At 55.1% G+C, this 13926-nt stretch overlaps 4 protein-coding genes across 4 annotated transcripts; 3 read left to right on the top strand and 1 right to left on the bottom strand.

The window, feature by feature from the left end:
- Nucleotides 1-720: 720 nt before the first annotated feature.
- Nucleotides 721-2530, top strand: PG985_016259 (Pkinase-domain-containing protein; the record flags this gene model as incomplete). The annotated part of the gene is made up of 2 exons (XM_066836025.1): nt 721-811; nt 1245-2530. The coding sequence occupies 2 exons, from the start codon at nt 721-723 to the stop codon at nt 2528-2530; spliced, it is 1377 nt and encodes a 458-aa protein (XP_066676041.1).
- Nucleotides 2531-4112: 1582 nt separating this feature from the next.
- On the bottom strand, nt 4113-4977 carry PG985_016258 (ADP-ribosylation factor 6; the record flags this gene model as incomplete). The annotated part of the gene is made up of 3 exons (XM_066836024.1): nt 4113-4276; nt 4401-4547; nt 4728-4977. 3 exons carry the CDS (start codon nt 4975-4977, stop codon nt 4113-4115), a joined length of 561 nt encoding a protein of 186 aa, XP_066676040.1.
- Nucleotides 4978-7768: 2791 nt separating this feature from the next.
- PG985_016257 (DNA-directed RNA polymerase I subunit RPA43) lies at nt 7769-9017 on the top strand (the record flags this gene model as incomplete). The annotated part of the gene is made up of 2 exons (XM_066836023.1): nt 7769-8346; nt 8396-9017. The coding sequence occupies 2 exons, from the start codon at nt 7769-7771 to the stop codon at nt 9015-9017; spliced, it is 1200 nt and encodes a 399-aa protein (XP_066676039.1).
- Nucleotides 9018-10214: 1197 nt separating this feature from the next.
- PG985_016256 (uncharacterized protein) lies at nt 10215-13505 on the top strand (the record flags this gene model as incomplete). Its single annotated transcript, XM_066836022.1, has 1 exon — nt 10215-13505. The coding sequence occupies one exon, from the start codon at nt 10215-10217 to the stop codon at nt 13503-13505; it is 3291 nt and encodes a 1096-aa protein (XP_066676038.1).
- Nucleotides 13506-13926: the final 421 nt, after the last annotated feature.

Here is a 13926-nt window from a genome sequence, read left to right as displayed (position 1 = left end):
GATAACGGGAAAACGGAACCAATGCATATATCAGTACCGCTATCCTCCGAAATCCCTTAGTGCATTTTCGTTTCCTTGAGATTTGTAGTCGAACGTTGATACCTTTCGCTGTAAAAATAGTCAGAAATGATGGAACAGTTCAAGCATATAGTCTTCATTCCGGATTTGGAATTACATCATCTCTCGACGACGTCCGCCAGCTTGCCATATGTTCTGGCAACACCTATTGAATGATGCATGTAGCAACCATGTGCCCAGTGCCGCCACTTACTACTGGTCGGTACATTAGGTAAGCGCCACAGATCTCGTAACGCAAGCCACAATTGCTCTCAATCCTTGGGGGCCGAGCCTAAAGACACGACCGCCATCAAATCGTTACCAATCACATACAGTTCATCGAAGCCCGTCTGGGTGCCTCGTTGCAAGATTGGCCCGAAGCTCTGCCCAATATTCAGGTGAAGCGAAAGCCGGTACTCTCGACGTTGAAGGTGCAGAAGCGGCGTGCTCACTCATCCATGCAGTAACGCCTCACATAGACGTGGATCGACTTATCCGATATACCTTGAACGGAATCCGCCCCCTTACACGACCTAGCAGCTTAGGTGGTACCTAGGTAGGGTACGAAACCGGTGCAACCCATCGGCCAGTCGTTCCCGACTTTACACATAGAGCGCGACCTCGGCCCATTTAGCGGCCTCTTCCTGTCTCCGTTCTGTCCCCATGAGTCTCACGAACTCGCAATCCAGCTCCAGCGCACCGTCGACCGCGCGGGCCCAAGTTATGAAGAGGAGTGTCCAGGCTGCGTTCGACGGTAAGTGAATCCCGTACTTATCCTTCTTTGTCGTCCCCATCGTATTCTTCGTGTTCAAAAAGACGTTATTTCCCGCCCCCCCCTCTCTCTCCTGTGATCGGGTGAAGATCTACGGACCTGCATATCGTCGTCTTATATGCCCTCACCCGGAGGATCTTACTTCAGCCCCCGTTGATTGGCCTGATTCGAGGCCGAAGGAGGCATCGGGCATGGAAACCGGCCAGTCGCCCGCTCCACCCCATGGATGACAGATGCACCTTTTCCCCACCGACAAACAAACCCTTGACCCACCCAGATACCCCATGCTTACTTCTGAAACCGGGCATTCCAACGACGACCTCTCATCACTAGCTCCTTTTGAGAGAGAGAGAGACTTCCTTCCCATGAAATGATCTCGTAATACCGGGACAATCTTTGCTGATGAGACGAACAGACCCCAGCGACCGCGGCCTTGGCTCGGGCTACCAATCCAAGGTGCGCGTCGTAGACCGGTACAAGGTCATCGGGTTCATCAGCAGCGGCACCTATGGCCGCGTGTACAAGGCCGTCGGCCGGCAGGGGCAGCCGGGCGAGTTCGCCATCAAGAAGTTCAAGCCCGACAAGGAGGGCGAGCAGATCCAGTACACGGGCATCTCGCAGTCGGCGGTGCGCGAGATGGCCCTCTGCTCGGAGCTGGCCAACCCCAACGTCATCCGGCTCGTCGAGATCATCCTCGAGGACAAGTGCATCTTCATGGTGTTCGAGTACGCCGAGCACGACCTGCTGCAGATCATCCACCACCACACCCAGAACCCCCGCTGCCCCATCCCCGCCACCATGGTCAAGAGCATCATGTTCCAGCTGCTCAACGGCTGCCAGTACCTGCACGCCAACTGGGTCCTGCACCGCGACCTGAAGCCGGCCAACATCATGGTCACGTCGGCGGGCCAGATCAAGATCGGCGATTTGGGGTTGGCGCGGCTCTGGCACAAGCCGCTGCACTCGCTCTACGGCGGCGACAAGGTGGTGGTGACCATCTGGTACCGGGCGCCGGAGCTGCTGCTGGGCAGCCGGCACTACACGCCGGCCATCGACATGTGGGCCGTCGGCTGCATCTTCGCCGAGCTGCTGTCGCTGCGGCCCATCTTCAAGGGCGAGGAGGCCAAGATGGACTCCAAGAAGACGGTGCCCTTCCAGCGCAACCAGATGCAGAAGATTGTCGACATCATGGGCATGCCCACCAAGGAGCGCTGGCCCTACCTCACCAGCATGCACGAGTACTCCAACCTGGGCATGCTGCAGACCCCCATGATGCACCACCACTCCTCCCACCACCATTCCTCCTCCAAATCCTCGGCGTCCACCTCGCACCTCGAGGAGTGGTACTACCGCACCATCGGCGCTCACCCGGGCTCCAGCACCAGCACCAGCACCAGCACCTCTAACAGCAGCGGCGGTCTCGCCTCCCTCGGCGCCGAGGGCTACAAGTTGTTGGCGGGCCTGCTCGAGTACGACCCGGAGAAGCGGCTGACGGCCCAGCAAGCATTACAACACCCCTTCTTCACCACGGGCGACAAGGTCAGCAACAACTGCTTCGAGGGCCTCAAGACGACGTACCCCAACCGCCGCGTCAGCCAGGACGACAACGATATCCGCACCAGCTCGCTGCCCGGCACCAAGCGCTCGGGGCTGCCCGACGACAGTCTGGCGCGGCCGGCGAAGCGGGTTAAGGAGGCGTGATGATTTACGGATATTGGGGGGCAAGAGAAAGAGACCTGTAATGATCGACGAGAAAGTGAAATGAGATAGATACACAGAGGCTGATGGCCATGGGGCAGACCTCATATTACGCGTGTCCGCTTCGAATACATGGCGGGCGGACGAATAGTGACGAGCACAACATCATTACAAGCATTAACGAGGCCTGCATAGAACAGCCTTGGGCGCGGATTGATTCAATGACGGAGATGGTACTGTAATTTAGACCATTACGATTGTACAGTATATATATACCTAAAGCGACCTAATTGTACACTAAGACTCCATCTTCCGCACCGCAGCAATCGTCGAAGAAACGTTCCAGCGTATACCCTACATTATCAACGTATCGTGTGTTTTGGTAAAATACGACACGGGGTCATGTCATAATCCCGGGATCCTATGGCTTTGGGCATTGTTTTTCATGTGCCCCGTCGTATCGTCTCTCCTTGAACGCAGTTGTCCACACCCTCTCATGCACCACGTCTCAACTCTTTGCCAGTTAGTCTTGGCCACCTAGAAGAAACGGAACTCGGTTCAAGCCATACACACGCATCACATACACAACCTCGATTATTAACTAAAGTACTCTCTCTGTCTACTACTTTCTCTGCCGCTCCGGTAAAGTTGCCCCTCGTTGCGCCACGATACTCCTCTCTTTTTTCCAGTTACACGCCTACACCACATGGTCCTGATTTGCTTCTTCTTTTTTCGATTCCGCCTTTCGAGAACCACCCAGTTCGTTGGCTCGGTATGAATGTCTCGAAGGCATCTTCGAGTTTCGGACCTTTGGAAAAAGAACAGACGCGCGCGCAATCGAAGCAACTCTTGATGGTGGCCCCCACCCCGACTCCGTTATGACCCAAAAGCGCAAGTCCACACTCTCTCTTTTCTCTTCCCCTGTCTTTCGTGGAAACGCTTTTGTTCTTTTCTCTTCCCTTTCTCGCGCGCATCATTGGGCAAGTGAGGTAGGTAGGTAGATCGCCTCCTGCCCCTATCTCTTCTCTTCTCTTCGCTTCTCCAACATGGATACTACAATAAATCAAAATAACAAAAAACACAGCGGCAACTCGCCTCGCGGTTCGGGGGAATACTAAACTAGAAAAAAAGACAAGAGTGAAAAAATAGGAACCCGAATTTGCCTCGCGCGGGCTGTATATAAACAACAAAGTGGTGTGTGGGGGTGTGGCACCTCGTGAGGAAAAGGAGGCCCAGTTCCCTCGGCCCATCGAAATACTCCTGGCCCCCCTTGAGTGCTTTTTCGGTCTCGGGCCGCTCAACATCGACGCGTGGCGAAAGTAGGACAGGTAGTAAAGTCAGATGCCGAAATATCGAGTCTCGAGTAGTGTATGCGATTGAAAGATTGGGGGGCCCGAGGAGGAGTGGTCGGTCATGCGGAGATTGGTTGGTTGGTCGCGCGAGGGCCACGAGTCTTGGAATGAGATAAAGAGAGATAGACGAAGCCGAGGGCGCAGTTATTGACGCCTGTTGAGAATGGCTGCCGCTGATGCTAACGATATTCGGAAGTGGAACGAGCCGTTTTTGAGTCGGTCGAGAGAGGTCTTTACTTCTTCGCGGGCGCGGGCGGGGCCTTGACGTTGTTGGACAGCCAGGCCAGGCCCTCGAGCAGGCCTTCTCCTGTGGTCGCGCAAGACGGCACCACGTACCAAACCTTGTCCTTAAGCTTGTTCAGTTGCAGCGCGTCGGTGACTTCTTGGGGCTTCATGGCTGTTAGGGGATCATTGTTAGCATCGTTCCACATATATCCTCCACCAAGCACGCTGAGAGAGTGATCGTCGTTGTGGTCCCTGGGGAACTGGATCGAACGAGGAAAGGGGGCGGGTCGACCTACCATCCTTGACATCCTGTTTGTTTGCGAAGACCAACAGAAGACTGTCCTTCATTTCCCGGTCGTTAATGATGCGATGTAATTCTTGCTTGGCCTCGTCGATTCGTGCGCGGTCCGCCGAGTCGATAACGAAGATGAGACCTTGCGTGCCTGTAACGGGAAGAGAAGATCATGTCAGTGGGGGGTTCATCTAGAGGTGACGCTTGCCATCACCGTCGTGGCGGGCGCCGCAACTGCGATTCCACGTTTCCGGAAAGCGCAGTTTCCTGTGCGCGCGCTCTCTCTTCGTCTTCCTGTCCGTCCGTCTGGGGGGAGTTGAAGCAGACTTACCGCTGAAGTAATGCCTCCACAGAGGTCGAATCTTGTCCTGGCCACCGACGTCCCACACGTTGAACTTGACGTTCTTGTATGTGACGGTCTCGACGTTGAAACCAACGGTAGGGATGGTGGTGACGTCCTGGCCGAGCTTGAGCTTGTAGAGGATGGTGGTCTTTCCGGCGGCGTCGAGACCCAACATCAACAGGCGCATCTCCTTGGATCCGAAGATCTTGCCCATCATTTTGCTAAGTTGTCCACCCATTTTGGCGAGCGCTCTTTTTGATTATTTCCTTTTCCTTTTCCTTTTTGGACCTGGGTTCCTTCTTTGCTTTTATCGATATTTCTTCGAGGGTTGTTTGTTGCCGGTACGGGTTCGTAAGGGCAAGCAGCAGCTCCGTTGGTCGGGTCGAAGCGAGGTTCAGGGGAGAAGGAAGTTGCGGCAGGATTGCGAAGGTTGCCAAAAGGGGACAGCTCAAGCCCAACAAATCCAAAGGTCGCGAGTTTGGGGGGCGATGGAATAGAGACGGGGGGCAGGACAAGGCAAGGCGGGCAGGACAGACAACAGCAACAAGAGAGTTGACAACGTCGGGAAAAGGAGGGAAAACAGAACACGAGCAGAAAATTGGTATCTGCGGAGAATTCGCGAGAGCAGGTGGTATTCGTGGACAGGTTCAGGTTAGGTCGGGTCTGGCTAATTGATCGAAATGAACATGCAATCAATCAATGGCTTGATGGGGTTTTTGGTTGGGCGGTACCTCTCTGCGCGCACTGGCAAACTGGTACCTGGCCTGGCTAGGGATGTTTAGGTTCTGGCGCTGGTGCTGGTCCCTCTTCTGGGGCCCTCCTCAGTACCCTCCTCTCCGGTCAGTACTGCTAGCTCTTTGGGTCCCTGGCTCTGCTGCTGGGTCTCCTCTGCTAGTTAGGGGTTGGGGGGAAATCATGGAGTTCGTCCCAATTCCCAAAGCAGAAGAATTTACCAGGTCGGAGATCGGATCTAGCAGAGGCCCCTACTTTCCGCGAGGGCTCCAATTGACTCGAATGAATTGGATTCGCTCATGGGGGTTCGCTGGATTATTGCAAACAACTGGGCACCTCCAGTCAGTCCAGTCAGAGCTTCCACTCATCCACAACGCCCGCCTTCTCATGACATACTTGCCTACTCTCCTCTCCTTCTCCTGTTGTTGTTGTGTCTCAATTGGAAACGTATGCACATGTAGCAGCTATAAATACAGTGAACACAGTCGCTCAACTGCTGCGACAAATGCAGACTGTTGACTGGTCCGTTCAGCAAATGTTTCCTTTTTCCCTACCGGTTGCCCCTGGCATCGAATGCAACCATACCGGCTGCGACTGATCCAATCCAGTCCGGATCATTGCGGTAGAAATGAGACCCCTCCTGCAGCATGTAACGCTAATTACCTCGTCCGGGCAGTGCTTACAGAAAACGGGACATGCACGTAACTGCTGCACGTGGCATCGCGGGATTCTAATTGTCGATTTCGTCACCGCCCGCGGTCAAAGAGGCTGAGTTGACATTGCCAATTCGCGTCCTCTAATTAGGTAAGCAGCAAGGTGCCGGCCGATGGGCATCCTCATCTCCGTGTGAACACACCTCTTCCCGAGGGACATCCGCGCCCTGCAGCAATGAACCACACCGGACGCACCTTTTCTTCCTCTCTCTCTCTCTCTCTACATAGGTACTCTCTCTCTACCCTGGCCAGGCAATTGCTTTGACAATGCAATGCGTGTAACCTCATATAACTTTGTATGCATAATGTCCTACTACCCGTCTCGCATTTCCGAGACGGCTCTAGGAACCAGAAACGTTGCAGCACCCGTCACACCACACCCTCGTCTCTCTGGCGCGGTATGGCTCATCTCCACCGTGGAGGAGTTGGAGCTTGATTCAGCCGGAAATAGCTCTTGATTTGATGTGCTCTGTTTCTTCGCGGTCAATTGTTTCCGGTGTCCACTGGCTGAGACAGCAAGCCGACTGGTTGAGCTTGACGACATTTACGCGCCGAAATCGAATGATTGCATTAGCCACCTGACCTACCTATTCAATCAGTCGGTTCAAGGTCATGGATACTCCTTTCATCGGAATTCCTTTATGCCACTGTTGCAATTCCGATCCAGAAAGGCCTGCTTTCAACAACTTAGCAAGTCATTCATTCGTGCAACACAATTCTGATATCTCTAGTCAGCGGCCTACTCATGCAGGCGAATGGCGTGTAAGCGACATGAGCAAGCCGTGGTGCACGGGCGGGAAATGCCGTTGCGGGTCGAGCCGAGTACCTGTTTACTCAGTGAGTTCGATTCATTGAAACAACATCGCAGCCCTGGATATATCAAACACATGTGACAATGACGCCGTTGAGCAACACATATCATGATTTCCTTGGCCTCACACGAATCATGACTTGTCACGATATGCTCCCACCTTGCCAGAGTCGCAGCAAAGAAACACCATACTGCTACACATAAACAGGCTTCTCCCTAACGCTAGTCGGATTGCCTTGGACGGCGGCAGAGATAGAAGCCTGGCAATAAGGCACTCTGGAATATAGAACCTAGCTTGCCTTGAACCATGTACCCATGCTAGCTAACCCCGCCTCACTCTGGCAGTATCTCAGAGCCCATGCAGGCGATGGCGTCTAGCAACGGGAAGCGAAGACAACATGGAAGACAATCCATTCGCTCGTTCAGGGGAAGAAGGAAAGTCTTATCGATAATCAGTTAGTGGTGCTCAATTGATCTTATCGATTGGCCAAGCACCGTTTAAGCTTTCAGTACGTACCCCTCTAGCGCAAGCCATTGAGTGCTCTATCTTATCGGCGACTATTATCCTCCAATTTTTTTTTCTGGCTGGTCGTCGCAGAGGCGCTCAATTGCAGCAGTCTGACGATTCCCCACTAGGCAAGCAAATCCGTCTTAAACAATTTCTTGACACTTGAGGGTCGCCGCAGCAGTCCTCGAAAACCCAACCACCAACCCTTCTTTTTTTCCAAGTGGTACGCTTCGAGAGCACCGGACGGGTGCTGCCTCTCAACACAATGGCTGCCGAATCAACCAAGACCAAGACGAAGCGCGAGCACAAGTCGAAAAAGCGGATACGAGAGGGCCACGAGGACGTCGAGGGCGCCGAGGTAGAACGCAGGCACAAGCGCTCCAAGAGCGAAAAGCCCAGTGACGACGAGGCCGACGAGCCCGAGGTGCCGAAAAAGAAGCGAAGCAAGGAAGAGAAGGACAAGAAGAAGAAGAAAAAGAAGGACAAGCACAGCGAAGATACCCCCGATGAAGAAGCGAGCCAACCACAAGATGAAATGGACATCGACGAGCCCGCCGCCGCTCCCTCGGCAACCGGCCACCTGAAAACATTACCCCAAAAACCGTTCCCTTTCTTCCGACAGACCGTGTCACGCTATTTACCACTCTTCCCCGCCGGCATGGTAGAACCGATCGACGGCTACGCGGAGCAGCACCTGAAGCCCCTGCTGAACCGCTACGTGCGCGAGTTCAAGGGCGTCCTGCTGGCCTACCGGAACGTCCGCCTCGGCGAGGCCCCCAACCGCGGCTCGCTCACCGAAGAGAGCGACATGGGCGACCAGGCGCTGCTCGAGACCATTGACGAGTACGCCTGCGGCTTCGGTTGGCTGACGGCCGAGGTCGACCTCTTCAAGCCCTCCCGGGGCGCCCCCGCTCGAGGGTGTCCTCAACATGGCCACTGAGGGCCATCTGGGCGTGGTCTGCTGGGGCATGTTCAACGCCGCCATCGAGGCCTCGCGCCTGCCCAAGGGCTGGACATGGGTCAACACGCTAAGCAAGAAACGATACGACGAGTTCGAGCTGCCCACACCAGAGCCGACCGAGGAGGAGCAAGAGGGCGAGGGCGAGGGTGAAGCCGAGGGCGAAGGCGAAAACGCCAAGGAGGCGGAGAAGGAGGGCGACGTCACACAACTATACAGCACGGGCTACTGGGCCGACGAGGACGGCCAGAAGGTCGAGGGCACGGTGCAGTTCCGCATCAAGAGCTTCGAGGTCGGCCAGAGCGGCGAGTACGGCTACCTGAGCATCGAGGGCACCATGCTGGACGCCGAGGAGGAGCAGAAGCAGGTGGCCGAGGAGCTCGAGCGCAAGCGGCGGCGCGACCTGCGGAGCGGCGGCCCGGGGCTCTGGAAGAAGACGCGCTTCCTGCCCGACTTCAGCGTGACCAAGTTCGGCGCCGACGAGGAGGAGGAGGACCAGGGGAAGCGCGCCGAGATCTGGAAGGGGAGCCGGCCCGCGAGCGTTACGGCCGAGTAGAAGAAGACGAAGCGGAAAAAGAAGAGAGATTCTTAATGTTCACCTATACACATTTTCCAGTTTGACAGCGGGCATGCTTCTGTTTATTCTTTGGCAAAATTTGCAAAGTGCAAGTGATACGTCCCATGTGATGCACTTTTGGCCAAGGGACGAGCTTTTGATTTGAAGAAGTGATTCGAAGCAACATTGCCACCGAAGTCGAACCCGTAGTCATAAGAAAGCCGTTGATTGGTGGTTTTTGTCTGGCAGAAGCCTGCGCCGTTATACATCCGGATCTGGTAACCCCAACAATCGAAACGCGAACAATGACGGCACCAAGAATTCCATGGAACTTGGCCAATGAGAGCATTTCTATATCGATTATCCATACAAAGTTCGCTGGTTGTAGTTGCCATGTACGATCGCACTCGCTGGGATAGTTCATAGGCCCCCTATACAGATTCCTCAAGCCACATGTGTGTGGCTGGTCAACTATTTCACCCAATAAGCCGGATTCGGGCGCGATAGAAAGAAAGGAACCAGGGGGGAGGGAGGCTCCAACTCGTAATGCTATTTTCGTCCTTTTCATCTTCCTCTTTCCTTTATCTCCCTTCGGAAGCCCAATGGAAACGTGGTAGGTAAACCTGAGCATCCCAGCTCCGACTTGCCAATCCAGTCCGTCGGAACAAGAATCCTGCCAATATCAGGGTCTATGGCCGAACCGAAACCGTGCTTGCTTCCGGGGGGTTTTTCCATGATCGGCTGGGATACCTTTGCTGCGGCATTTGACGAAAGGTTACCGCCAAAGAAAGGGGGTGCGCTTTGTTGACAATGGTATTGTTGACGACGGTATTGTTGACGATGGCATTGCTACAAAGCGACAATGAAGCATGGCGTCTATAATCGTCACAACCCTTGCAGGGCCTCCGCTTACGATGATGGTATTGGCTGTAATGTACGAGTCTTGTCTCGGTAGGAGAAAGAGCCTGTTTTTGCGGCGTAGTCAAGGTCTGTGTTATAAAAGGGGCGTCGATGCCCGTCGTCGGATGGCTGTACTCGGCTCAAGAGAAGTAAGTAGAAAGCGCATTCGAATTAAGGTATCGCCTATACGAACTACATATTCCGTCTAGAACTGCAACCCAGATCCGATTCAGTGTTGCTCATCTTTCCGAATCCGCCCGCCCGCCCATTGGCTAAAGGAGGTACACGATAACGAACATGAGCAACCAGGCAGGTGCCGCTCGCCCACGGGGGCCTCAGCAGAACCAAAATGGCGCGCAGGCTCAGCAGCTCCAAAATCTCCTGCTGGATCAGGTGAATCAAATCAAAAACAGAGTCGACAGGATACCTGGTATCGAACAGAGGCTTCATTTTGCACGAAGAAGCTGCGCAAACGTCCTCATCAGAGTCGCACAAGACAACGGGGGCGAGAATTTCTACCAGGAATTCCTCGGTCAGATCCTCAACGGCGACTATACCCAGCCGGGGAATTTGGACTGGTCCCTGGTGAAGCAGTGGGTTATCAGGCACATTAACCTATCGGTCGGCGATTCAGATAGGGTGACGCAACAGGAGGAAGATGCCACCGACTTGTTTATAGTCGTGAATGAGAGGGGGCAGGACCTGCAGGCAACGCTCGTTAACAAGATCCTCTTTATTAGCGGCTTGATCAACTGGGAGAAAGGGGCGACTGTTTTGCCCGAAGTCGGCGGTTTACCTTATGTCAGGTTCGAGAACACGAAGTTGGTCCAGGGACACCGGCGGCCTGTGCTACCGGGGGCCCCGGCTCCAAATCCCAATCCCAATCCCAATCCCAATCCCAATCCCGCCAACCCCGAAGCCAACGGCGGGGATGAGGGTGATAGAGGTGGAGACGAAAACGAAAACGAAGATGAAGATGAAGACGAAGATGGAGGCGACAGGAGCGATCCAGAGGACGAGGGGACGCCGGATGACATATCCAGAGGCGCCGTGGACAACGACTTGGTACTCGAAGATGTAATCCGCAAGGGCGATGACCCCCTCCTTGATAAGCCCGCCCATTGGGACGAGGTCACGGCTTTGTTTACCCACGAGGGCGCGGGAAGGTACCAGTTCATACTCCCCGGGCTCAACTTTCCGATCGAAGGCTACCAGGCCGCCGCCGTCTTGTGGCTGCTGCTCCGGATCCCCGACGCCTCGGTGGCCGGCCCCATGCTCTCCGACGACATGGGGCTGGGTAAGACGTTTACCATTATCGTCACGATCCTGGTGCACGCCTCCCTCCAGAAGTCCATGGCGGAGGTCAAGGCGGACTGGACCCGCCAGAGTAACCAGGCAAGGGCGGCAAGGGAGGAGAGTCCATCTCAACCTCAATTCCGCCCTGAACCTAAGCACAATCCGCCGAACGCCCCCCAGGGACAGCGCTGCCCCTCGCAGGTCTCTAACAAATACTACCTGCAGTGCCCCTGCGTGGCTGGTTCGGCCGCAAGAAGGATTGTGGACAACATGGCGGACCTGCCCAACATTATCGTCACCCCCTCAGCCGGAGCTACACTCTGGATCTCGGAATGGGACAAGTTCATCAACCCATTAGCTGGGATGACGCTTTACGTCGGTGTCAATGGCTACCGAGGAGATAAGATGGATTTGAAGCAGTTCTGCATGGACATGGAAAGGGCCGCAGGGCCTCCCGAGGTGCCAAGGGTCGTACAGGAAGGCCACGCCACCTTACCCCGTCCTAGAGATATCTTGGTCCAGCGTAGCCGCGCTTTCCATGAAGGTAGCACCAACGTGCTCATCGTCACCCGGGAGGGCTGCAACCGACTGAAAATCCCCAAAGACGGCAACGACAGAGCCAACCGCTACGCTTTCGTAAAAATACCCGAACGGCCTGCGGGCGTCCCCGACGCAGGGCAGGGCCGCCAAACAAGGCAGAGCCGCCAAACAAGACAGGCGGCGGGGCTCTTTGTACAGCCGACTTGGGATGAGGAGGCCGGGGTGCCCGTTACCGGCTGCGGCATCTTTGCCATGGACGAACTGCACCAATACAAGGGCACCATTGGCAAGCCGACGATGCCATTCCAGTTGCTGCACCTGTTCAAACACCAATACCGCCCCACGCTGGCGATAGGGGTCTCTGGGAACCTTCTGGGCGTCGGACCGGAGGCGTGGGTGAATCTCGTCGCACACACGCAGGGATGCATCGCTAGACACCGGCTGAACGCTGATCTGGGCAGGCTCCAGGATTATCACGAGTACCTTGCATTGATGTCCGAATGGAACTACATACAGACACACATCCAGGCGATGAAAGAAGAAGAGTACGTGAGCGAAGCCAGTCGAGAGACATACATCGGATACAGAGACAACATTGCACGAGATTTCCGGAAAGGAATCGGCAAGATGGTCATCCGTCGCACCAAGGCGGACTCGTTCAAGGGGGTAAAGATTCTGGACATCGCAGAGCCCGTTACTACGCCGATGAAGCTGGCAATCCCGGGAGGCGCAACACTAAATGCCCTGCGTGCTAATTTCAACCAGATTGGGCAGTGGATGCAAACTGACTACCGAGCCCAAGTGCAGGATTGGGCAAAAAATGGGAAAAGGGGCGCGAAACCCAAGCTGGAAAAATCACAGGATGGGCTTCCAAAAAAGGGTTCCCAGGCACACAAAGATGCCCTCAATGTGTCCGTCAGATCGGTGACCTTCCCATCACTGGCCAACTTGGCCGCTGCACGCGGGACGAGAGAGCTAGCGAAGCACTATAGCGGCAAAGAGCTCGGGGCACTCGCGACAACCTTTACGCTGGCGACGCTCGACCCGGAGAGAAACACCCGATCCATCCGCAGAGCGCTGAATAGTTCTCCGTTCACAAAGCACGCCTCGACGCTGCGCCAGAGTTCGCCTAAGTACCAGGCACTTAGGGATTTGGTAAGGACGCAGCTGATCAACACCAGAGAGGATAACATACGAGGGGATCAGCCCGACATAGGGCCGGCCGACGGGAGCTTTGTTCGGCACATGGTAGTCTTCGCGGAGGCGCCGGTGACGGCGTACCTGACCGCGCTTCTCCTGCAGGAACAGTTCATAGAGGATGTCGACGTCATTCTAATTCACGTGAGTCTCAAGGACCGGGCGCCGCCGGAGGGTTCTCAAAGACCCTGGCACTGCCGGGAGATCGCCTTCAGAAACTTCCAGGCGAACTGCGCGAAGACGGACAAGAACAAGATCCTGGTAGGGACGTACGACCTCATCTCGACCATGCACAACTTCTACCGCGCCTCGAGCGCGGTGATGCTCGACGTCGCGACCGTGGTCGAGCGGGACCAGGCGCGCGACCGCATCTACCGCCGCGGCCAGACGGTCGCCGCCCAGATCACCGAGATGTGGTACGGGAACCACGTCTACGAGCATTCCCGCAAGGTGCGCAACGAGGGCATCGACCTGATGAGCGAGATCAACTGGGACGACTACGGCATGCCTGCGCCGCAGCCCGTACTGGAAAGTGATTCGGAGCTTTACGACTGAGTGACCCTGAGGACCGTGAGTGACCGTGGAAAGGTAAGTAGCCCCCCCCCCCCCCCTCGGCTTATCAGACCGAACAGATCCCGTGAATTCCAACGATCATTACTATATACCTACATTTTCCTTCAAAACAGATAGCAGAATGTAACGCACCTACTCAATTACAAAATTTGTCCTGTAAATGCCATTGCGGAACATCCGAACTAAGTGACGGTATTTGAATCGAGTATTCGTAGAAGCGCAAGCTACATCTTGGGCACCCTTGACCTACTCTAGTAGTCAATTGGAATCGCAAGAACAGCATTGATCATATCGACTGCAGTGACGCGTAACAGGTATCTTAAGAGGAGAGACGGCCCCCCAATCTGGAATGGCTTGCTTTGGGATAACACGCCGAACGACGCATGGGTTTTGTCGTACCATC

The sequence above is a fragment of the Apiospora marii genome, assembly GCF_038362585.1.
Source record: "Apiospora marii strain CBS 49790 chromosome Unknown utg000014l_segment0_segment0, whole genome shotgun sequence".
Taxonomy (NCBI): domain Eukaryota; kingdom Fungi; phylum Ascomycota; class Sordariomycetes; order Amphisphaeriales; family Apiosporaceae; genus Apiospora; species Apiospora marii.
Note: the sequence above shows the minus strand (reverse complement) of the source record. Positions and strands in the feature narration are given on the sequence as shown.